This window comes from Sturnus vulgaris, chromosome 18, assembly GCF_052056855.1.
Source record: "Sturnus vulgaris isolate bStuVul1 chromosome 18, bStuVul1.hap1, whole genome shotgun sequence".
NCBI lineage: Eukaryota > Metazoa > Chordata > Aves > Passeriformes > Sturnidae > Sturnus > Sturnus vulgaris.
Window position 1 is genome coordinate 5325344 of NC_142260.1, and position 22004 is coordinate 5347347.

Here is a 22004-nt window from a genome sequence, read left to right on the forward strand (position 1 = left end):
ACCCGCACCTCTCTACGGTTGGCGGACCGATCGGTGGCCGCGGGTTCGAGACCCCGTCCCTCCAAACCACGCCCCTCGTATCCATGAGAAGAACAAATCCCACACTGGAACACGGGAAGGAATATCCCCGTTCTGCGGCTGCAAGCGCAGCTCTGAGCTGGGTTACAATGTAAGGCCGTTGGGAGTGCAGCCATGACACCAGGCGGGCACAAATACCTGGCAGCCTCTGGAAAACACATCTGATTTATTCTTTTAGGGTTTCCAAAAACATTCCAGTCTCAACCAAGGCTGTGGCCTGAAACGCAGGGATGCCCCACAAGCCTCCCGCTGACTCCCAAAATCCCAAGGGCTGGTCGCCAGAGAAAGGATGAGCCGGAACCGACTCCAACAGAGCCTGTGGATTGCAAGGAGACTCCAGGGGATTCCAGGGATCCATCAGCCACGGAAGTGGGCAAATTCCTTGCGGAGCCAGAGTGAATCCTGGTAGAAGAGGGGGTCTCCCAGATGCACAGCTGTCCGCTTGTAGAAGTAGCAGTACAGCACTGCCGCTGCAAGGAATTCCAGGATGAGAGAGGGCTCCCTGCACCCCTAAAGGATGCAGGATCCCACCCCAATCCTGGGAGTTCTTACCAAGCCTCTGGAAAACGAACAGGGTCTGGAGGCCTTCGGTCCAGATGAAGCGGTTGGAGTCACGCCAGCGCAGGTTCTGGGGGGGTTGGAAAACTGGGAGTAACTCCTGGAGCAATTTTGTTGAGCCATCCCAGACCCCTCACCCCATCCCAAAGGTTCTGAGCCGGATGGAGGGACATCAAGCCAGGAGTCGAGAACCTGGAGAAGTTTGGGCAGCCCCCCACCCCAAAGGTTAAGCAGCTCAGGGGATTTAGGCATTGAGCCCGGGCCTATTCTGGCTTCAGACTGCAGATCCCTGCAAATCCCTGCAAATCCCCTTCCCGGACAGCGTGGGCAGCACTGCAGCAGCTGCTGTGGCTCCTGACACCACAAAACATTCCCTGTGCTCCAGGGCAAGCAGAATGGAGGGAACTTCAGGAGGTGTCCAAGGGATGGGAACTGCTCCATTAGGAAGGAGCTAAGAAAGAGTTTATTCGCGAAAGAAAAGTGGTAGGTGCTGCCAGGACATTTCCAGGAGCCTGGACAGCCCTCGGATCTGTGGAAAGGAAGGGGCCTGCCCCTAGGTATAGGGATTAATCCCAGAAAAAACAAGAGCTGCTAGCACAGGCTTTCCATGGGGAAAGAAGATTTTCTGATTGGTCACAGCCCTTAGGGAATGAGCTGGGATGGGGCTGGGATTGGGCAGGACCCTTCCAGCCTGATGCCAACCACAGGGTCATGGAATGGGACATCTTCCATGGGACACTTTCCAGGGAGAGATCATGAGAAAGGACTGAGGGAAGCTGAGGATCATGGAAAAATCCCTTGGGAGAATCCAGCAGCTGTGCCCACGCCATCCTACCATAATCCAGATATGGAAGGAGATGCTGAGCGCCAGGTAGGCTGCGGACAGCAGGATGGTTCCTTTGAATTTATGGAAGAGGAGGTTGACCAATCCCGCCTGGAAAACGTAGGTGTTGAAGAACATGAGGAAGACAATGATGACATTGAAGACGATGGCGATGTCCTGGATGCTGCAGGGAAAACAGAGGGATTGTAAGATCCTGGATCTCATGGATCTGCTGCCCCACCTTCCCCATACTCACATGAAGAGGACGAGCTGCACGGCTGGAGCCGTGCGGAGCAGCTCCGAGAAAGAATTCACAAAGAGGTCGTAGGAAAGCAGCAGGAACTGCAGGAACAGCACCAGGCTGTAGTTGCTGGGCTGGAGCATCCTCCTTCCTGGGGCTTGGAGCCCTCAGCCCCAGCATTCCCAATGGATCATGGTGCTGGGGGAGCTCAGTGGGGCTGCTCCCGACATCCCAGAACTGGAGGGGGAGCACAGGGATTGGGATGGACCCGAGAAACCAGGAAAACCTGGTTTTCCTGAGCTGTGTCCTCTCTCTCCTCCCGGTCTTCCCTCACCCTGAAATCCACCCCGATCCCTAAGTGAGGAAATCCAGGGATGAGGGAGACGTGCAGTCCCAAGAAGCAGTGTCCAAGCAGGTTATTCCTGGCTGTTCTCGGCTCCATGGGCAGTTCTGAGCAGGTTTGGGCATGTCCCACTCTGGGCACAGGGAGAAGAGTGAGGAGACGGACGGGAATTTTTGGGCACGGGAGCAGGTACAGTCTTCGTGGAACATATATCCCACGAGAACAGCCCCCTCCGGGATCATCCTGGTTGGAGAGGGACGGAGGGGACAGGGATCCCCCGTGTCCTGGCAGGAAAAGCAGGAAAAGGGCTGTGCTGGGGGCTGAATTCCCTGAGGGGAAGACACGGTGATAGATGAGGGAAAAGGGGCTGGAAAGGGATGGAAAGTGGCTGAAAATGGGGGGGAAGAAAGGCTGGACGTGGGAGCGAGAAACGGATGGACATGAAGGGGAAAAAGGCTGGAAATGGGGGTGGGAAAGAGTTGGATATGGAGATTTAGGGATCAGTCTCTGCCCCTCCAGACTCCGCGTCACTCCGCCCTTTCTCACAGCCACCACTGCGGAGCCCCCGGGCCCCCTCTCGCCACCCTCTCCCCCTGTCCCTGCCCACTCCCGGCTCCCGGGGTCGCCCCCCCGATACGCCCAAACGCCCCTGGATGCCGGCGGTCCCGGTCCCGGGGTCCCGCTTGGTCCCCGCCGTGTCCCCGCCCCAGGCGCTCACCCGCCACCGCCATCTTGGTCCCCATGGAAACGGCCGCCGGAGCCGGAAGTGAAGGCGGAAGTGAAGGCTGGAGGACCCGCGGGGGCCGCTCTGGCTGCCGCTCTCCTCGTTGGCGGCACATTGGGGTGGGCAGGAAAACCATAGAGATGAGCAGGCAGAGCGGCGCTCGCCAAGATGGCGGCGCCCAGTGACGAGGAGGGGGCGGTGGGGCCCAGGTACAGCCCCTGGGTTGGGAGCGCCGGGGGGCGGCTCCGGGGTTGGGAGGGGCTGAGGGACCTCGTGGTCTGGGTTTTGGGTGGTGTCAGCGCCGGGCATTGTGCTCCAGGTCCAGCGGAGCTTCAGGCTTAAGGGGGCTGTTGAGCCGCGTGTTCTCAGATTTCGGGGAGCCATGGCACCCAGTATTCCAGATTTGGGCGATCCATGAGTCTCTGTGTCCCAGATTTTGGGGAACCATAGGGCCGCGTGTCTCCACCTCTTTCCTGTCTCTATGTCCCGTGAGGCAGCTGATTTGAGGGTGTCGGGACATCCCCCGTCCCTGGAGGGGACAGAAATACGCATTTCTGGGGGCAGACGCAAATCATATACAAATGAGAGCAGTCGGGTTCTTGCCAGGGGGACCATGACAAATGACACTGAGAGCCCCTCGCTGCCATTCCCTGGGGTGCCAGGGCCAGGAATTCGGCTCTGCATGTCCTCCTGTTCCATCGCTGGCTTCCTTCCCAGTCCGGCGCGCAGCTGGACTCTGGTCATCCCCTCAGGGTTCCCAGTTCCCCTTTCCGTGGTTCCTCCTGGAGATGTCGGAGACCCCCAGAAGGCACGTCAATCACGCCCGGGTGCCACCATCCTGGGTCCATCCCTGTCACCATTCCCAGACCGGGAAGCAGCTGGGCCACCATCCCTGGCTGGGAAGCAGCTCCATCCCTGTCACCTTTCCCAGGCTGGGAAACAGCTGCCCCCTCCACACCCTGTTTGGGCTCCCAGTTCCCCTTTCTGTGGCTCCTCCCCAGGACTGCATCCGGAGCCTGAGCTGGCTCCTCGCTCACCCACAGGTGCCACCACCGTTCCACAGCCATGCTGGACGTGCCCTTCCTGCCTTTCTGTGCCTTCCTGGGAGCACTAGGATTTCTCTGCGTGGCCATGGTGGGCACCTGGTGCCAGCACTGGCGTGGGGGCTTTTCCCTGGATGGCAGCTCCCGGACGTTCAACTGGCACCCGGTGCTGATGGTGACGGGATTGGTGGTGCTCTATGGTGCAGGTGAGCACAGGGAGCGTGGGGATCTCGGCAAGGCTCCTTCCTGACTTTTTTCCCTCTCACAGCTGCCCTGGTTTACCGCATTCCCAACACCTGGAGAGGCCCCAAGCTTCCCTGGAAGGTGCTGCATGGCAGCTTGGCTTTGGGAGCGTTCATCCTGACTGTGCTGGGGCTGGCCGCCGTGTTCTGCTTCCATAATTCCCAAGGGACGCCCAACATGTACTCGCTGCACAGCTGGATGGGGCTGGGAACTGTCCTGCTCTTCTCCTGCCAGGTGGGAACCCCTTGGATACCCTAATCCCTCTGGCATCCCGAGTTTTCCTCCCTCACCTTCTCTTCCCACAGTGGGCGGCGGGTTTTGGAGCATTCTTGCTTCCCTGGGCTCCCACCTGGCTCCGGGCACTCTACAAGCCCATCCATGTTTTCTTCGGCTCCACCATCCTCATGTTGTCCGTGGCTTCCTGCATGTCGGGGATCAACGAGAAGCTTTTCTTCAGCCTGTGAGAGTCGGGGGGGGAGGGAGGGAGGGGGGGCTTGGGAAGATCCCTCACAGGGAGAGGGAGGGCTCAGGATGTGGATTTGGGCTGGATTTGGGAGTGACCAGCGCAGAGCAAAGGGAACTGAGCACTTCCTCAGGTGTGTGGCTCCCTGCATGCCTCCCTGCAAGATTTGGGGGTGGGGGGGGTTGGGAACATCCAGAACATTCCCAGCCTCTCTTCCCTGCTCCAGGAAGAACGGGACCATGGAGTACAAGCTCCTGCCGGCTGAAGCCGTGTTTGCCAACACCCTGGGGCTCCTCATCCTCATTTTTGGAGTGCTGGTGGTGGCTGCCCTGGCCAGGCCCAGCTGGAAGCGCCCGGATTCCGACTCCCCGGACTCCCGCCAGGTATGGGATGCGCTGGGTGAATTTGGGAAGCTGTACTGGGAAGCTGCCCCCCAGCACAGTTCCGAGGCTGGGGAGGGACTGAGGGATCCTGGCTCATCTCTGTCTCCCACAGCCCCTGCTCTCTGCCGAGAGATGATCCCAGGGATCTCCCAGCACTCCTAAGCTGCATCCTTGTGCCTCCACGTGCCAGCTCCTGTCTGGATCCCAGGCCATGCCAAACCCCAGCGCTTCCCAGTGCCATTCCTCAATGCCACAGCTGGAGCTGCTGGAGCCTCGCTGGGACAAAGAGGAGCATCCATATCACTCCCACTCCACTCAGGGCCCTCATGGACATGGAATAAAACACTGGCTTCTGCGGGGCTTCAGCAGTCAAATCCCTGGGGACAAGGGAGGGCCTTGGAGCTGGGGTGGGAGAGATGGGAACTTGGGAGTAGATCCTGGCCAAGCCAAGCTGTCCCTTCCAAGGGCTTGTCCTTGCTGGCTCCCTAGAGACACGGGACAGCTCCCCGTGGTCACCCCATGGGATTTGGGATCACGCTCTTCCCCATCCCTGCTTCTCCTTTGCCCCTTTCCCAGAATCCCCCCCAGACCCCGTGCCCAGAGCCATGTGAGCTCTGTGGTTTCTTCTCCACACCCTGTGTTTCCTTCCTCCCCCAGTCACAGGATCCCTGTTCCTATCTCCCTTCCCAGCCTGGAGCAATGGGCAGCACCCCCACACCCCCAAATTCCACCATCTCACCCCTCCAAGCTAGCATGGGGGACACAGAGGGTTACTGCAGGCCACATCCTAAGGTTTATTGGGAAACACATCCTTGAAGGAACACAGGGGGTTATGGGGATACATCTCTCTGTCACAAGGGGGGAACACAAGGTTTTTTTGGGATACATATCTCTATCACTACAAGTGGACACAGATTTTTGGGGATACACATCCCTGTCATTACTGGCCCAGAGGGTCCCGCAGCCCCTGCAGCACTGCTCCCAGCACTGCTGCCACTGCCACAGCCCCAGGATCGGGCTGCTCCAGCCGGGATGAGCGGATGTAGCTTGCTCTGCCTGCCCCAGCCTCCATGTGCCTGGTGGCCTCCGCTGCCGCCTCTGCGCTCTGCCAGGGAAAACGGGGTGTTTTCCAGGATAACAGCAGGAATTCCCATCCAATTTTCCCACCATCCCAGCTGCCAGCTCTCCATACCTGGACAGCTGCCGCCAGCACTTGGAGCGGGTCAGCACCAGGACTGCGCAGGGCATGCAGAGCCTGGGTGGCTGCAAACAGCGAATCCAGCTGGGAAAAGTGGGAATCAGTCTGGGAGCCAGGGCTGAGGCCAGGTGGGAATTCCCTGGCATCATCGTGGAAGCCTTCCTGGCTCCTGGGCTCTCCCAGCACTCACCATTGTCCGGTCTCCTGGCGCAGCTCCTCCATACCTGTGCGGGATGCAGGGAAATTCAGGGGGGATTTGGATTCCCAGGGGAATTGGGATTCCACAGCCCCCGGCACTGACCTCTGCATGGCCTCAATCCCAGCATCCATGGCATCAGCCCACGCTGGGGAACCGCTGCGGCCACGCAGGCTTTGGGCAGCCGCCGTCAGGAAGAGCCCATAGAGCTGTGGGAATATCGTCAGTCCCATCCTGGAAACACGGCCAGGTGTGTTCCCCCATTCCCATTCCCATTCCCATTCCCACTCACCACTCCAGAGGAGCCTCCCATCTGCTCCAGCAGCACATCAGCCAGGGCGGAGAGCAGCTGGGCTGGGGCAGCCGGAGGCGGCCGGGAGCGCATCCATGCCTGGATGGCTGTGGGAATGGAAGGGACAATGGGATGGGGGTGGCTCTGGAGTCCCCTATCCCTTCTGGGGACAAGCAGGGACAGCCCTCAGTTCCATAGGGAAGCTGCCACTGGCTGCAGAGACATTCCAGGATACAATAACAAGAAGGGGCACCCCAGGTTCCTTAATCCCAAGAAGGGAACGCCCCACTCCTTGGAGGTGCCATTGGGGTAGCATTCCCTACAATTCCCTGGATAATGGTCCCCACACCCACCTTGGGCCGCCCGGGCGTGCGTGTGGCCGCAGTCCCCGTCACCTGCTCCCCGATCCAGCTCATTGAGCTTATCCTGCATATCCAGCAAGGTGCTGCACACTCTCTGCAGGACCCGCTGCACCCGCGCCGTGCCGGGCCCTGCGGAGAAGAGATGCATCCCTGCACATTCCCGAGGGAAACTGAGGCACAGGGGGGTGTGACAGGGGACGGGAGCTCTGTACCAATTCCAGTCTCATTCTGCAGCTTCCTGGGTGCCTCTGTCGGTGCTGGCACCTCCTCCCTCCGGGTGGTCGCCGGTCCCGCGACAATGTTGGGCCATGCCATGGCTGTGGTCTTGGCATCTGGAAGAGCCAGGGGTGTGTGGTGGCTCAGGATCCCATTGGATCCTCAGTGGCACATGCAGCAGGAATTCCACTCCAAACATCCTACTGACCTCATGTCCTGTCACCCAGCAAGTGGAAACCCCTGTGCCCCAATCCCAGGCCACATTCCCACTGGGAACTCACCAATCAGCCTCACCAGCTCCTCATCCACTAGCATGAGGGTGAGGGAGACTCCAGCCATTTCCAGTGCCGTCATGAAGGATCCCACCAAGGCCCGGGCGATCCGGATCCCTCGGTTCTCTGCGGGACCCGGGATCGAGACGGGAGCATTCCAGAGTGACCAGAGCCAGGGAATGGGATCCCAAGCTCCCCTCTGCACTCACCCAGGCAGCACACAGCAGCTCCAGCAACAATTCCCAGCTCCAGGCAGGACAGTCCGCCCAGGTTATTCACCACGAGCACCACAGAGGATCCTGCAGGATGGGGGGCAGGATGAGACTGGGGTCCAGGGGATTTGAAGGAGCACAGAGGGTCCTGGGGGGCTCACCAGGGGTCAGGGACAGGTGGGAAGCATTGGATGGATCCGTCATGTGCTTCAGCATCGTTTCTACAGCCTTATCTGCTGGCAGCACCTGGAGAGGACACGAAGCAGGGGAAGAGCAGAGTGAGGAGGTCTGGGAATAGGGGGATCTGAGAATGGGAAGGAAACGGCAGAATTCCCCTCTCACCTTCATTCTGCGCACTCCAGCCTCACCATGGATCCCTACGGAGACGGGGCTCTGTCACATCCCAGCCCTGGTGATGCCTCCCCAGGGGGACAGGGACATTCAGACCCTCCAGGGACCCGAGAGGGACATCAAGGGCTCGCTCCTCACCCAGCCCCAGCTCCATCTCGTCCTCAGCCAGCTGGAACGAGGGCTTGGATCCTGGGATGCTGCAGGGAGACAGGCTGAGACCCAGGGTTCCTGTGCAGGTGGGAATGTTCTGTTAGAACTGGGGAGATTTTTGGGATTCAGGGGCTGGGGTATACAGGACAGCATTCCCATGGGATAACACAACACACCCATGACTTTGGCAGCCGCTATCACTTTCTTCTCTATCTCATCCAAGCTTGCTCCTGCCTCGGCCAGAGCTCCCGCCACCTGTCCCGGGCAGAGTGGGTGAGTGACCTCCCCAAAATTCCCCAAATCCCCATAAGAGGTGCCAGCAGAACCTTGTGGATGAGGACGGTGCCACAGATCCCACGACGCCCAGCTTTCCCTGGCGTGGCAAAGGCGCAGTCGTCGCCCACCACCACCATCCGTACATCGGCCCCCTCAGCCCGTGCCCGCTCCAGGGCCATCCCGAAATTCAGCCGGTCCCCCGTGTAGTTCTTCACGATCAGGAGGATCCCAGCTGCAGGATAGATAGAGAGAAAACGGGAGTGATGCACCACTGGAGGGAGGAACCCCAAAATTCCACCCTGGTGTGTTCCTAACCTGCTCCAGCCTGTGCCACAGCCCGGATGGCCGCCAGGACACTGCCCACGGATGGGGATGCAAACACGGCTCCAGCCACCACTCCGGTCAGCATTCCCTTCCCGACATAGCCTGGGGAGAGGGAAAAGGGCTCGGCACCGTGTCCATGGGTGGGGGGTACAGGTGGGACAGAGGGGTCTCACCTGCGTGGGCAGGCTCGTGGCCGGAGCCTCCCCCAGACAGCAGGGCCACACGGCCACGGATGGCCGGCAGGTCATCCCGAAGAACCACCCGGTGTCCCTGGAGCAGCCGGAGCCCAGGATTGCAGGCCACCAGCCCAGCCAAAGCATCATCGGCACAGCCGGGCACAGTCGTCACCAGTTTTTTGGGGACCTGGGGGGAAAATGGGGAGCGGTGGGATGGAAAAAGGACGAATGGCAACTCCACAGGAGTGACAGCCCCCCAGCTCCAGGCTCACCTCCATCGGAGCACAGCACAGATGATCAGGAGATGGAATCTGCGTGGAAAGAGGGCAAGGTCCAGTCTGAAAAGGACAGCGGTCGGGAGAGTGGAGGTTGGGAAGGGGGCGGGGTGGGATGGTGTGTCTGGTGTGATGGTGATGCTATGGGGAGTGTCTGGTGAGAATGGGGCTGGCGTTGGAGCTGTCCCCAAACAGGGACACCTCCCCAGGCAGGGACTAACTCTTGGGATAAGGAGCCAGAATGGGACCACTCCCCCCCCACCCAGGCTGCCCTTTCAGGATGAGGCGCCAGGACGGGATAACCTCCAAACAGGGACCCCTTTTTGGGGTGAGGGCTCCTCTCGGTAAAAGAGGAACTCCCTTTTGAGGTGGGAAATCAGGATGGGACCACTCCCAAACAAGGACCCCCTTTTTTTTGGTTTGTTTGGTTTTTTGGGTTTTTTTTTGTGATTTGGGGACACCCACGGTCAGGGATCTCCCCTCAGCGCAGACCCTGGACACTCCCCCCTCACAGCGGGGACCCGCACCCCAGCTTTCGGGGAGCACAGAGCTGCAAGGAGCAGGGAGGGGGCTGCACCCTTCCCATGTGGGGCCCTCCCTTTGGGATACGGCGTGAGATCAGGGTGGAATCAGCGAGGGTCCCGCGGGTTTTGGGGGAGACCCCCCGCGCATCCCCCTCCACACCTGCGCTCGCCGGAGTCCTCCAGGCGCTCCTCTCGTCTGCTCTTCACAGTCCTCCCAGCGGGCCAGAGCGTCTCCTCTCGTCTGCTCTTCACGGTCCTCCTAGCGGGCTAGAGCGGCCCCTCTCGTCTGCTCCTCCCGTGTCTTCTCGGCGGGCTAGAGCGGCCCAGTGCACCCACTTCCCGGAAGTGGTGGCGACGGCGGCGGAGAGGCCGCGCTCTCCGTTCCCCCCTGGTTTTCCCCGCGCCCCCCCGGGACTTCCCGGTTCCCCCCAACATGTCCTACAACTACGTGGTGACGGCGCAGAAGCCGACGGCCGTCAATGGCTGCGTCACCGGTACCGCGGGGCGGGGGGTGACGGGGGAGGCGTGGGAGGGCGGTTATGGGGTACCGGAGGTATGGGGGACACGGGGAAATGGAGGTGCCGGGGGGTCTCTGCCAGTCCCGGGGGGGATTTGGGGCACCGGGAAGGGACTGGGAGTATGGGGAGGATTTTGGGGTAGGTCGGGGTTTGGGGTTCATGGGTGAGTTTTGGAGTACGTGGAGGTTTAGGGGTGCCGGGGATTTTGGTTTTCCGGAGGGTTTTGGGATACCGGAGGGTTTTGGGACACTGGGGAATTTTGGGGTAGAGGAAGGATCAAAGTGCTCCTGAAATCCATAAGAGGAATGAGAGAGAGAGGGATCTAGAGAAGCTACGGGAGCCCCAAGACCCCCATAGTTCTTGGATCTCCTGATCCAAGTTCTGGGCTTGGTGAGAAGAGACCCCAGGAAAGACAGCAGGAAGAGCATTTCTGCGGAAAAACAAGGAGTGCAGGCTGAGAGGAAGCAGTTGCTGAGAGCATTTAACACTGTGGAAGGAATGTGTTGGGATTTTGGGATGCACCAGGGAGGCTGTGGAAGTGCAGCCTGGCACCTCGAGCTGCCAGCTGATCCCTCCTCTGGGATTGCTTCCCTCTTTTCCCAGGACACTTCACCTCTGCGGAGGACCTGAACCTGCTGATTGCCAAGAACACCCGGCTGGAGATTTATGTCGTGACAGCCGAGGGGCTCCGGCCCGTCAAGGAAGTGGGAATGTACGGAAAAACTGCTGTCATGGAGCTCTTCCGCCCCAAGGTGGGTGCTGGCAGAACAGGGATGGAGCTGTGCCCACCTGGGTAGGGTGGGATGGGAATGTCCACCCCTGGAATTTGCATTGTCTGGGTTTTTTCGGGCAGGGGGAGAGCAAGGATTTGCTGTTCATCCTGACGGCCAAGTACAATGCCTGCATCCTGGAATACAAGCAGAACGGGGATAGCATCGACATCATCACCCGTGCCCATGGAAATGTGCAGGTGAGGGGCAATGCAGCACCTGGAATGGGAATTCCCTTCACTAGGGATGGTTCTGCCTTCCTGGTGCAGCATGGTGTTGGATTTCTGTTGTTCTCTTGGTGGTTCCTTGCTGGTTGCTGGATCTGGGATGGGTTGCCTGTGGTCATAGGATGTTCCCAGAGTTAGTCTTGGTCTCTGGGACGATTTGTGGAATTCTGGGATGGTTTGGGTTGGACAAGAGACCTTAAAGTTCATTCAGTTCCCTTCTTTGGGCAGGGACATCTTGCGCTATCCCAGGTTGGCTCCAAGCCCCATCCAGCCTGGAACACTTCCAGGGATGAGGCAGCCACAGTTTCTCTGGGAAATCCATCCCAGGGCCTCATTAGCCTCACAGAGAAGGATTTCTTCCCAATATCCCATCTAAACCAGAACATGGAACCTTGGAATGGTGTGGGGTGGACGGGATTTATAGATCATCTCATTCCATCCCTTGCCATGGATACCTTCCACTAGACTAGGATGCTCCAAGCCATGTCCCTAAAGATTCAACTATATTCTTGAGAAACCTTGTGGAATAACAAATTAAATTTAAGGAAAAATAAAGCCTAAAGTCCTTGTGAGGCCAAATTCTCCCTGGGAAATGAGTCCTGTGGAAATCTGTGGTGAAGCTGTGTGGCGTGGGAGCTCTGCCAGGTGTGGCAGTTGGAAAGGCATCTCCTCCTTAGGCTTGGTGGCTTCCCAGCTGGAATTCTCAAGCCTGTTGGGAAGCGTGCAAGGAGCCATTCCTCACCTAAAGGCTGCCAACTCCTGTCCCTGTTATTCAGGGATATTGTCCTGGCGCTAATCACCTTTTTCTTTGCCCTCTCTCTGGAATCCTCAGGATCGCATCGGCCGCCCCTCGGAGACGGGGATCATTGGGATCATCGATCCCGAGTGCCGGATGATCGGGCTGCGGCTCTATGACGGCCTCTTCAAGGTCATCCCCCTGGATCGGGAGAACAAGGAATTAAAGGCCTTCAACATCCGCCTGGAAGAGCTCCAGGTCATCGACGTGAAATTCCTTTACGGCTGCCAAGCTCCCACCATCTGCTTCGTCTACCAGGTGCCTGCTTATCCATGGATAACCCAGGTGGAGCCAAGGGCTCCCGAGGTTTTCCAAAGGCTTATTTGGAAGGCAGAATGAGCCTCCTTCAGCTTCTCCAGGTCCATGTTCCTCCATGCTGCCAGGTCCATGTTCCTCCATGCTGCCTTTTTCCAACTCTAGGAGGGAGGAAGCAACACTTTGCCACAGGATTCCTGGGCAGCTCTGCCTTGGATGGGAATTATCCTTGTTAAACCCCCAGGAGGAGCTTAGGGATCTTTCCAGCAAGATCCACAACCAGTTTTTTCCCATAGTGAGAGCCTTTCCTTAAAAAACAAGGCAATGGCCTGCTTGGTATTTTTGGGAGGCGATTCCAGGTGTGCAAAGAGGATTCATAACCTCTCCCATCCCCTGGCTCCTTATGGAGGGAGCATTTCAGGCCTTCTCTGGATGCCTGTTTTGATCCAAAGAGCCTTTGCTGTGCTGACTGAGCAAGGGATTAGCTTTCCTTTGTTAAATTCCAGGCTATCCTGAGCTTAGCAGTGATCCCATGCCAGCAGTGGCTCCATTACTCCCTGTTTGGGCACGCTGGATCCCCCCAAACTGCCTGGAGGGAAGGAACCACTTTATTATCACATACCTGGAGTTTAGAGGAACAGTTCTAAGAGTGCTTTTCCAACTTCAGTGATTCCATTATCCATGTCAAAACAACTTGGATCCTAGGAACAGGAGCAGGATGTCAATTCTGACTCATGAAGCTCTACATTGTTTCAATCCCTGCCTATGGAGAGCAGGATGTTTCCAAGCTGTTTCCTTAAATCTTCCTCCATTTATTAGCCATTATGCCATCACTTGGTCTGAAAAGGACAGCAAGGCCTGGGATAATTTTTGGAAAGTTCTGAAACCACAGGGAATTATGATTAAAACCCTTGAATTCCTCAACATTTGAAAGAGCTGGAGAAGGCAGTGATACTCCATTATGCCACTTGTTCCCAGGTTGTCAAAGGAACACAAATTCCAGAATATCAGTTGTAAAACAACGGAAAAATACTTTTCAGTCTTCTGGCACAGGGATTTCCTCAGGGGATATTTATATGGAAAAATTTGGGAGAATGGCGGTGTGTGGATGTGAGGGAGGATGAGGAGGTGGGAAGCCTCGGCAGCTCCCTGGAATGGCGTTTTTGCAGGAGATGAGGTGGAATCTCCTCCCTTCTGGAGGAATCTCATCCACTTTTGCTTCTCTTCCAGGACCCCCAGGGCCGCCACGTGAAGACTTATGAGGTGTCCCTGCGGGAGAAGGAATTCAACAAAGGCCCTTGGAAGCAGGAAAATGTGGAGGCTGAAGCCTCCATGGTCATCGCAGGTTGGGCCTCGTTTGTAAAAGATCTTCCCATGTTTTCCAGGCTGGATGTCTCCTTTTTTCCAGGCAGGTTGTCTCATGTTTGTTGTGTGTCCTGCAGTGCCAGAGCCCTTCGGAGGCGCCATTATCATCGGGCAGGAATCCATCACCTACCACAACGGGGATAAATATCTGGCTATTGCTCCTCCCATCATCAAGGTGAGGGGATCCAGGAGTGCATCCCAAAAAATCCCTCCTTTCCCAGGCCTCCCAGCAAGGAATTCAAACCCCTGTTGTCCCAGATGTGGTCTAACAGTGCCTCTTACTTGGACTTCCAGAGGTTTGGCTTCCTGCTTGCTGGTTTTGGGGACTGAGGGACATCCATGATCCCTGTATGCTTCCCTTTTCTGTAGAGTTCTTGGAATTTTGTTTGGGCCCCAGGGAATGGGATTAATTAGGAATTAGTGCATGATCTGGGCACAATTCCAGGGCAGAGCCTGGTTTCATTTCAGGCAGTGGAAAACATGGATAAGCCCCTTGGAGACTTGTTCAGAGGAAAAAAAGGCTTAAAAATTTCGGGATAGCAATTGGACTTTTGGTTTTTGTGGGAATAACACACCACTTCCGTCATTTAATCAGAGGGGGAAGCACCAGTGGTGTGGCTGAGATGCTGCTCTGAGCTGAAAGAGGGCTGGAATTGCCATCCAAAGGTCCTTTTAAGATAGAAATAAGGACAGGCTGGAAATCTTGTGGGAAGAAACGGGAATATTGGTGTCTGAAGGTCTTAGTCCACTCCTGGAGCTCTGGAATGGGTGGGATACTGGAACTGGGAGTGTGTCACCTGCATAGACATTTTGGGGACCAGTTTGGGGCTGTTCCAGTGGAATCCTTGAATTCCCTGCTTTCCCTGCAGCAAAGCACCATCGTGTGCCACAACCGTGTGGATCCCAATGGATCACGGTATCTGCTGGGAGACATGGAAGGGCGGCTCTTCATGCTGCTCCTGGAGAAGGAGGAGCAGATGGATGGCACTGTCACCTTGAAGGATCTGCGTGTGGAGCTGCTGGGAGAGGTAGGAATCACCTGGGCCATCCCTGGTACTTGCCTAGGATTCTCCCAAGTCTGGATAAGGCTCCATTTAGGAATGAGTGGGAATTTTGGGAGCCAGAGGTGTTGATGCTTCACATTTGTCACAGCCCTGGACAGTTGGGAAAATTCCCTGTGAGCACTTAAACTTACACCTTTTTCCCTTTTTTTTTTTTCCTGGTATTTGCACTGGGAGGAGCTTGGACTCAGTGGGATTTATGAAGGGATTAAATCCCCTTCTCATACCCAGGGTTTTTCTGTTGGATAACAGCTTAGTGGTGGAAGGTGTGTGTGTGTGTGCCAGGACTTTTCCATGCCACTAGCAGGTCACCTGCCTCTTCCCATTTCCCAGACATCCATTGCTGAGTGCCTGACCTACCTGGATAACGGAGTGGTGTTTGTTGGCTCCAGGCTTGGAGATTCCCAGCTCGTGAAGGTACGTGGCAGCTCCTGGTTGTATGTTCCCACAGGACTCAATTCCCATCAAAACCTGGAGATGTGGATACATTTTCCAATCTTCTTCTTTTCCTCCTTTTCCCTTCCTGCTCCTTGAAAGACAGAAATTGATTCCAGTATTTATTCCCAGCTCAACGTGGACAGCAATGAGCAGGGATCCTACGTGGTGGCCATGGAGACCTTCACCAACCTCGGGCCCATCGTGGACATGTGTGTGGTGGACCTGGAGAGGCAAGGTCAAGGCCAGGTAATATTCCTGCTTTTCCCTCCTCACTGCTAGGAATTTTTGCCTGAATGTGTCCATAAAATCATAGAATCCCAGAATGGTTTGGGTTGGAAGGGGCCTGAAAGATCCACCAAAGCCAGGTTGGACAGGGCTTAGAGAAGGTGTCCCTGCCCATGGAATGAGATGATCCTTAAGGTCCCTTCCAACCCAAACCATTCTGGGATTCTATGATTCTAGAAGGGATTCCCCATTTCCATGATCCCAGCCACAGCTGGTAAAGTCCATCTGCTTTTCCTCCAGCTGGTCACCTGCTCTGGGGCCTTCAAAGAGGGATCGCTGCGGATCATCCGGAACGGCATCGGGATTCATGAGCACGCCAGCATCGACCTGCCGGGAATTAAAGGTGTGGGAGGTGTTCCTAAACCTGAGAGGGGACATGGTGGGCACAGATGAGGTTGGGATGTGGAATTGTGAGGAAGTGTGTGAGGAACTGTGGCCTCCTTGTTGCAGGATTGTGGCCATTGAGGTCGGATCCACACCGGGAGACGGACAACACATTGGTGCTGTCCTTTGTTGGTCAGACCAGGTAAAGGTGGGATGAGCTGATCCAGGCTCTCAGCCCCGTGTTGGAGCAGGAATTAATGAGAATTCCCTTCCCTGCTCAGGGTTCTGATGTTGAACGGAGAGGAAGTGGAGGAGACAGAGCTCACAGGATTTGTGGATGACCAGCAGACGTTCTTCTGTGGCAATGTGGCACATCAGCAGCTGATCCAGGTAATTCCAGCATGAGGAAAACATGGATGTGGCTCTCCTGGTACCGTATGGATTGTGACATATCCAGGGCAGAAGTTGGAGTGCTTCCCTAAGCTGATGGAATCAGCAAACAGGATCCTGGGTTCATGTTTCTAAGGGATATGGAAAGAAGGGGGTTCTTGCTGGGCCAACCACCTTGGAAACACTGTTTTCCATGATTTTTCCTGTGTGTCTTCCCAGATCACCTCTGCCTCGGTGCGACTGGTCAGCCAGGAGCCCAAATCTCTGGTGAGCGAGTGGAAAGAGCCCAATGGGAAGAACATCAGTGTCGCTTCCTGCAACAGCAACCAGGTGGTGGTGGCCGTGGGAAGAGCCTTGTACTACCTGGAAATCCGGCCCCAGGAGCTCCGGCAGATCAGGTGAGCCCACATCCCGAGGGCTCTTGGGATGCTGGGATTTGGAATCCAGGTGGACCCCTGTCCTCCCTCCTTCCTCCCAGCTGCACTGAGATGGAGCACGAGGTGGCCTGCCTGGACATCACGCCCCTGGGAGACTCCAATGGCATGTCCCCGCTCTGCGCCATCGGGCTCTGGACCGACATCTCCGCCCGCATCCTGAAGCTCCCGTCCTTCGAGCTGCTGCACAAGGAGATGCTGGGAGGAGGTAGGAGCCTCCCAAGAGTGGCAGTGGTCACTGACCATGTCCTGAGCGACCTCATCCATCCCTTTTCCTGCTTCCCACAGAGATCATCCCTCGCTCCATCCTGATGACAACCTTTGAGAGCAGCCACTACCTCCTGTGCGCCCTGGGGGACGGAGCTCTCTTCTACTTCGGCCTCAGCCTCGAAACAGGTGACCTTTTCCTTTCCAGTTTCTTGGGAAAGATCCTCCTTGCTTTCTCAGCCTTATGCTCAGGTGGGACTGGCTGTGGGCTGGGGGATTTCTCCAGCACACTGGTGGGTTCTTAAATCTGGGCTGTACTTACCCGCACTCCTTTTTTTCCCTGAGGTGTTGTGGCATATCCCAGTCCCTTTTCCTTTTGAATCCAGGCTTGCTGAGTGACAGGAAGAAGGTGACCCTGGGCACGCAGCCCACGGTGCTGAGGACATTCCGCTCCTTGTCCACCACCAACGTGTTCGCCTGCTCCGACCGCCCCACCGTCATCTACAGCAGCAACCACAAGCTGGTCTTCTCCAATGTCAACCTCAAGGAGGTCAACTACATGTGCCCCCTCAATTCCGATGGATATCCTGACAGGTGAGCCCACCATGAGTTCCTGATCCTAAGAGATATGGAGGAGAGGGAGGTTCTTGCTGTTTCACCCAGTGTTTTCCATTATTTTTTCTCCCGCAAGTTTGGCCTTGGCCAACAACAGTACCCTGACCATCGGCACCATTGATGAGATCCAGAAGCTGCACATCCGCACTGTTCCCCTCTATGAGTCGCCCAGGTGAGGATTCCTGGGATGAGGATTCCTGGGATCAGGGTGCTCTGCTGCACAGGACAAGGGTTCGGGTGATGTTGCCATCCCAGGAGCAAACAAACAGCTCTTGTTGCTTCCAGAGCTCTTGGAATCACCTTGCCCAGTTCTCGCACCCACATGGCTCTCTGTTCATCCCACAGGAAAATCTGCTACCAAGAGGTGTCCCAGTGTTTTGGGGTGCTCTCCAGCCGGATCGAGGTGCAGGATGCCAGTGGGGGCACCACGGCACTCAGACCCAGTGCCAGCACCCAGGTGAGATCCCAGCCTGAGTCATCCCTATGCTGTGAGGATCAGAATTCCTGATCCAGGTTTTCCTTGATGGTCCTCGCCTCCAAAGCTGTGAGTCCAGTCCAGTTCCTCAGCTGGGGAGGAATGGGATGGTTGGATCTTTCTGAGGGAGTGGCACAGCCATTGTTCCACCTGATTGCCTTTATTTTTGGGTGCTGCTCCTTCCATACCCCATACGGGCTTCTGTGTGATCTCCAAGGTTTTCCTTTTCCCAAGGATCCAGCTCTGGAAGCCACAGCTCTGTGTAAACTCAGATTAACACCATCACTCAGCCCTGCAGGAGCAGGGAGTGCATCCCTTTACTCATTCCTTGCTCCACCTGTTCTCCCATTCCTTTTCCCCTTCACTGGCTGCCTGAGGCTGTGTGGATATCCCAAGTAACACCAAGATGTGATGGATTTTCCTGTTTCCCAGGCCTTGTCCAGCAGTGTGAGCACCAGCAAGCTGTTTTCCAGCAGCACAGCTCCACATGAGACATCCTTTGGAGAGGAGGTGGAAGTGCACAACCTGCTCATCATTGACCAGCACACCTTCGAAGGTACCTGTCCCATCCCAAAATCCAGTTTTTCCCATCCTGGAGGAGCCCAGGGGAGCTTCAGCCAAAGCATTTTCTGGAGGAACATCAGCCATAAGGTTTAGGGATACCAAGATTTGATGGCACAGTGTGGTGGGCAATAGGACAGGGAATCTCTAGGATGTGTTTTAAGCTTTCAGTTTAAGGACTTTGGGATCCCAGTTGTTCTTCTCTTTCTCACTTTTTTATTTTCTTTCCCAGTGCTCCATGCTCACCAATTCCTGCAAAATGAGTACGCCCTCAGCCTGGTCTCCTGCAAGCTGGGAAAGGATCCCAACACCTACTTCATTGTGGGCACTGCCATGGTGTATCCTGAGGAAGCAGAGCCCAAGCAGGGCCGGATCGTCGTCTTCCACTACTCCGATGGTAAGAACAAGGTGTTCTCACCTGGAAAAATCCAGCTTTTTTGGTGGGAGATGAGGGATGAGCTTCTCAGACCCCAGAGAGCTTATGTCTGAGGAAAGAGAGTTTTTCCCAAGGAATCTGTTGTCAGGATCTGTAGGTGCTGTGTTCCCTTTCCCTGTCTCCTAGAGAAGCCAAAGAATCCCTCACCAGCTCTGGATTCTGGAACTTGCTTTCCATGTCACTTATCCTCCTCAGAGGCAGTTTTTTAGGAAGCAAAATTCAGGCCAGCTCAGCTGAACCCCCTTTGGATAAACAACCCAAGTAATGCCTGGCTTTATTCCAGGGAAGCTGCAGAGCTTGGCTGAGAAGGAGGTCAAGGGAGCTGTGTATTCCATGGTGGAATTCAATGGGAAGCTGTTAGCCAGCATCAACAGCACGGTAGGCAAGGCCCTGACTTTTTTTGGGAGTGTGTTTGTGGATCTGGATGTCAGCCAGGTGTCTGTTGAGGAGCTCCCATGTGGAGAATCCCAACCCATGTCCCATCCCACAGGTCCGCCTGTACGAGTGGACAGCGGAGAAGGAATTGCGCACGGAATGCAACCACTACAACAACATCATGGCCCTGTACCTGAAAACCAAGGGGGATTTCATCCTGGTGGGAGACCTCATGCGCTCCGTGCTGCTCCTGGCCTACAAACCCATGGAAGGGAATTTCGAGGAGGTAGGGAAACGGTGCCAGGAATCCATTCCGACAGCTCTGGGCACAGGGAATGGTGTTGGAGGGGATAAAAGGAGGAGTTTAGCTTGACTGGATAAAGTTTGACATGGATCCCTGTGGTTTATGGAGGGATAGATCCCTCAGTTTCCAGGGAACTGGCTGTGGGAAGAGCAGCTGGTGCCTGGTGGGTGGGAGGTACCATCTGGGATGCCTGCTGTCCACTTGGAATGAGGGTTTAAATTCCTGGAGTGACTTTGGCATAAGCTGCTCTACGCCTTCCCAGCATGTTATCCAAGTGCCACTTGGACTAGGACCATCTCAAGGAGTGCCTTTCCTGCTCAGCTGCTTCCTGGAGCAGAGAGGGATATGCTGGATCCTGCCTTGCTCCTGAATATTGATGTTGAGTGGGATGAGGATGCAGGATCCCAGGCCAGGCCACCTGGACACAGCATGTCCCTTCTTACCCCTTCCAGATTGCCCGGGATTTCAATCCAAACTGGATGAGTGCTGTGGAGATCCTGGATGATGATAATTTCTTGGGAGCGGAGAACGCTTTCAATCTGTTTGTGTGCCAGAAGGACAGGTAAGCTGGATGGGATGGATTGGAAATGGGATGGGATGATGGGATCTTTAGGAAAACTGGATGAGAATTCCCAGCTTTTGGGAGCAAGGGAAAGTTTTGGAGTGCCCCCATCAGGGATTGAGCAGTGTTTGGGATTGCAGCGCGGCCACGACGGATGAGGAGCGGCAGCACCTGCAGGAAGTGGGATTATCCCACCTGGGAGAATTCGTCAATGTCTTCTGCCACGGATCCCTGGTCATGCAGAACTTGGGAGAGACTTCCACGCCCACCCAGGGGTCCGTGCTCTTTGGCACTGTCAATGGAATGATTGGTAAGGAGCAAAATCCTGGAATGGTTTGGGTTGGAAGGCTCATCCAGCTCCACCCTCTGCCACATTTCCATGTCCGCTATTCCTGTGCAGGCCTGGTGACATCCCTGTCGGAAAGCTGGTACAACTTGCTCCTGGACATGCAGAACAGGCTCAACAAAGTCATCAAGAGCGTGGGGAAGATTGAACATTCCTTATATCCTTTGGCATTCCAGCCAGGAGCTTGTGCTGGGTGGGGGTATCAGCTGGAGAGGGTGGGAGTGGGTTTGCCATTGCCCTGAGAAATCATGGAATTAAAGATGGGAAAACTCTGAGACCATAGAGTCCAGCCATTAACCCAGCACTGCCATCCCACCATTAACCATGTCCAGGGCTGGTGTTATTCCCTGTGGATTTGGCTCCTTGACAGCAGCACCTGGAGATCGTTCCACACCGAACGGAAGACGGAACCGGCCACGGGATTCATCGATGGAGACCTGATCGAGAGTTTCCTGGACATCAGCAGGCCCAAGATGCAGGAAGTGGTGGCAAACCTGCAGGTGAGCTTGGGAATGTGGCCTTGGATCCTTCAAGGACCTTGCTCAAGAATCCAGGCTCAGTAAATCATGGAGTTGTGGAGTTCCAGAATGGTTTGGGTTTGAAGGGACTTAAAGACATCTCCCCACTAGACCAAGTTGCTCCAAACCTTGTCCAACTTGGCCTGGAACACTTCCAGAGATGGGGAAACCACAGCCTCTCTGGGAAATGCTAAATGCACACCTTCCTGAATGATCTGGGAATGTTTTTGGCAACTGCCAATGTCTCCAATGCCTTTTCCTCCCTGTGCAGATTGACGATGGAAGTGGGATGAAGAGGGAAGCCACCGTGGATGACCTCATTAAGATCGTTGAGGAGCTGACCCGGATCCATTAGCAGGATTTGGGATCGTTCCCTACCCCTACCCTCCACATGGAGCAAGGGAATCCTTCCCCAGCTGTGCCTAACACTGGCAGCACTGGCTGGAGGGGGAATCTCACAGGGGCAGCAGCTTGTTAGGAATTTGGGGGGGTGTTGGTCATCTCCTGCTGGGATTCATGGATTCTGCAGAATTGGCTGTGCCCAGAACTGTCCCTTTCCTTGGATGATCCACTGGGATCTGATGCCCTCACCTCGATTCCCTTTTCCCTGGTATCCTTAGATATTTTATTACATTTTTGGCTTTTGGTTTCGCTTTTGATCCTGGTTTTTTGTTGTTTGTTTTTGTTTTGTTTTTTTTTTTTTTGATTCCTTGTGGTTTTTTGGAAGAGGAATCAAAGCTGAGGAGCAGTGGAGGCTGGAGCTGAGCAGGATAACTCTCCATAGGATCCATGCCTTGCTCAGGGAGGGAAGTTCTGGGGAGTTCAAGCTGTTGCTGATTTCAGAGTTTTACCAAATAAAGTAGTCCAAGAGGAAAGATGTGTGTACTGAGGAATGATGATATCCATGTCCTCGGCTCTGGGATCTTGGGGACACCTGTTTTCCAGGTGCATTTTTCTGGGATTTGTAGGAAATTTTAGTTCCTTGCCTGGTTGCCAGTGGCACTGAGAGTGCCTGGAGA

General features: G+C 55.7%; 4 protein-coding genes across 6 annotated transcripts; 2 read left to right on the forward strand and 2 right to left on the reverse strand.

Moving 5' to 3' along the window:
- Positions 1-224: 224 nt before the first annotated feature.
- TMEM138 (transmembrane protein 138) lies at positions 225-2899 on the reverse strand. Its single transcript, XM_014878765.2, has 5 exons — positions 2762-2899; positions 1716-1937; positions 1472-1643; positions 631-706; positions 225-548 (listed from the first exon to the last, which is right to left on the reverse strand). The coding sequence occupies exons 2-5, from the start codon at positions 1841-1843 to the stop codon at positions 436-438; spliced, it is 489 nt and encodes a 162-aa protein (XP_014734251.1). The 5' UTR covers positions 1844-1937; positions 2762-2899; the 3' UTR covers positions 225-435.
- CYB561A3 (cytochrome b561 family member A3) lies at positions 2060-5254 on the forward strand. Of its 2 annotated transcripts, none has more exons than XM_014878754.2 (6): positions 2060-2232; positions 3811-4016; positions 4079-4287; positions 4359-4513; positions 4743-4899; positions 5012-5254. In XM_014878754.2, exons 1-6 carry the CDS (start codon positions 2075-2077, stop codon positions 5033-5035), a joined length of 909 nt encoding a protein of 302 aa, XP_014734240.2. In that variant the 5' UTR covers positions 2060-2074; the 3' UTR covers positions 5036-5254. The 2 variants fall into 2 exon arrangements, with proteins under 2 accessions (XP_014734240.2, XP_014734239.2); XM_014878753.2 differs by lacking the exon at positions 2060-2232 and adding an exon at positions 2832-2976.
- Positions 5255-5669: 415 nt separating this feature from the next.
- Positions 5670-10128, reverse strand: TKFC (triokinase and FMN cyclase). 2 transcript variants are annotated; one of them, XM_014878719.2, is made up of 18 exons: positions 9884-10128; positions 9197-9262; positions 8922-9111; positions 8740-8850; positions 8475-8656; positions 8325-8403; positions 8137-8226; positions 7990-8024; positions 7809-7893; positions 7645-7734; positions 7445-7561; positions 7160-7279; positions 6939-7076; positions 6586-6692; positions 6399-6502; positions 6288-6321; positions 6092-6181; positions 5670-6004 (listed from the first exon to the last, which is right to left on the reverse strand). In XM_014878719.2, exons 2-18 carry the CDS (start codon positions 9200-9202, stop codon positions 5840-5842), a joined length of 1743 nt encoding a protein of 580 aa, XP_014734205.2. In that variant the 5' UTR covers positions 9203-9262; positions 9884-10128; the 3' UTR covers positions 5670-5839. The 2 variants fall into 2 exon arrangements, with proteins under 2 accessions (XP_014734205.2, XP_088031659.1); XM_088175533.1 differs by having other exon boundaries at positions 9197-9235; positions 9884-10021.
- Positions 10074-21860, forward strand: DDB1 (damage specific DNA binding protein 1). The gene is made up of 27 exons (XM_014878702.2): positions 10074-10217; positions 10845-10993; positions 11095-11211; positions 12071-12292; positions 13520-13634; positions 13732-13829; positions 14524-14682; positions 15049-15132; positions 15283-15399; positions 15679-15781; positions 15889-15964; positions 16044-16152; positions 16372-16550; positions 16631-16794; positions 16875-16982; positions 17180-17387; positions 17485-17580; positions 17754-17865; positions 18316-18439; positions 18677-18841; positions 19164-19258; positions 19371-19541; positions 20012-20121; positions 20262-20431; positions 20522-20624; positions 20844-20967; positions 21257-21860. The coding sequence occupies exons 1-27, from the start codon at positions 10157-10159 to the stop codon at positions 21338-21340; spliced, it is 3423 nt and encodes a 1140-aa protein (XP_014734188.1). The 5' UTR covers positions 10074-10156; the 3' UTR covers positions 21341-21860.
- The last annotated feature ends 144 nt before the right edge of the window (positions 21861-22004 follow it).

Excerpts from the sequence above, each read along its gene's own strand:
- TKFC (XM_014878719.2), bottom strand. Across the intron at positions 8,851-8,921 it reads CCACGAGCCTGCCCACGCAG|GCTATGTCGGGAAGGGAATG; the intron begins GTGAGACCCCTC and ends CCCTCTCCCCAG. Across the intron at positions 7,894-7,989 it reads CTGGAGTGCGCAGAATGAAG|GTGCTGCCAGCAGATAAGGC; the intron begins GTGAGAGGGGAA and ends TGTCCTCTCCAG.
- TMEM138 (XM_014878765.2), bottom strand. The coding sequence starts at position 1,843 with ATGCTCCAGCCCAGCAACTACAGCCTGGTGCTGTTCCTGCAGTTCCTG. Across the intron at positions 707-1,471 it reads CCTTCCATATCTGGATTATG|AACCTGCGCTGGCGTGACTC; the intron begins GTAGGATGGCGT and ends CAACCCCCCCAG. Across the intron at positions 549-630 it reads GTTCGTTTTCCAGAGGCTTG|CGGCAGTGCTGTACTGCTAC; the intron begins GTAAGAACTCCC and ends AATTCCTTGCAG.
- DDB1 (XM_014878702.2), top strand. The coding sequence starts at position 10,157 with ATGTCCTACAACTACGTGGTGACGGCGCAGAAGCCGACGGCCGTCAAT. Across the intron at positions 15,133-15,282 it reads GAGATTCCCAGCTCGTGAAG|CTCAACGTGGACAGCAATGA; the intron begins GTACGTGGCAGC and ends ATTTATTCCCAG. Across the intron at positions 16,795-16,874 it reads CAAGGAGATGCTGGGAGGAG|AGATCATCCCTCGCTCCATC; the intron begins GTAGGAGCCTCC and ends TGCTTCCCACAG.
- CYB561A3 (XM_014878754.2), top strand. The coding sequence starts at position 2,075 with ATGAGGGAGACGTGCAGTCCCAAGAAGCAGTGTCCAAGCAGGTTATTC. Across the intron at positions 4,288-4,358 it reads TCCTGCTCTTCTCCTGCCAG|TGGGCGGCGGGTTTTGGAGC; the intron begins GTGGGAACCCCT and ends CTCTTCCCACAG. Across the intron at positions 4,514-4,742 it reads GAGAAGCTTTTCTTCAGCCT|GAAGAACGGGACCATGGAGT; the intron begins GTGAGAGTCGGG and ends TCCCTGCTCCAG.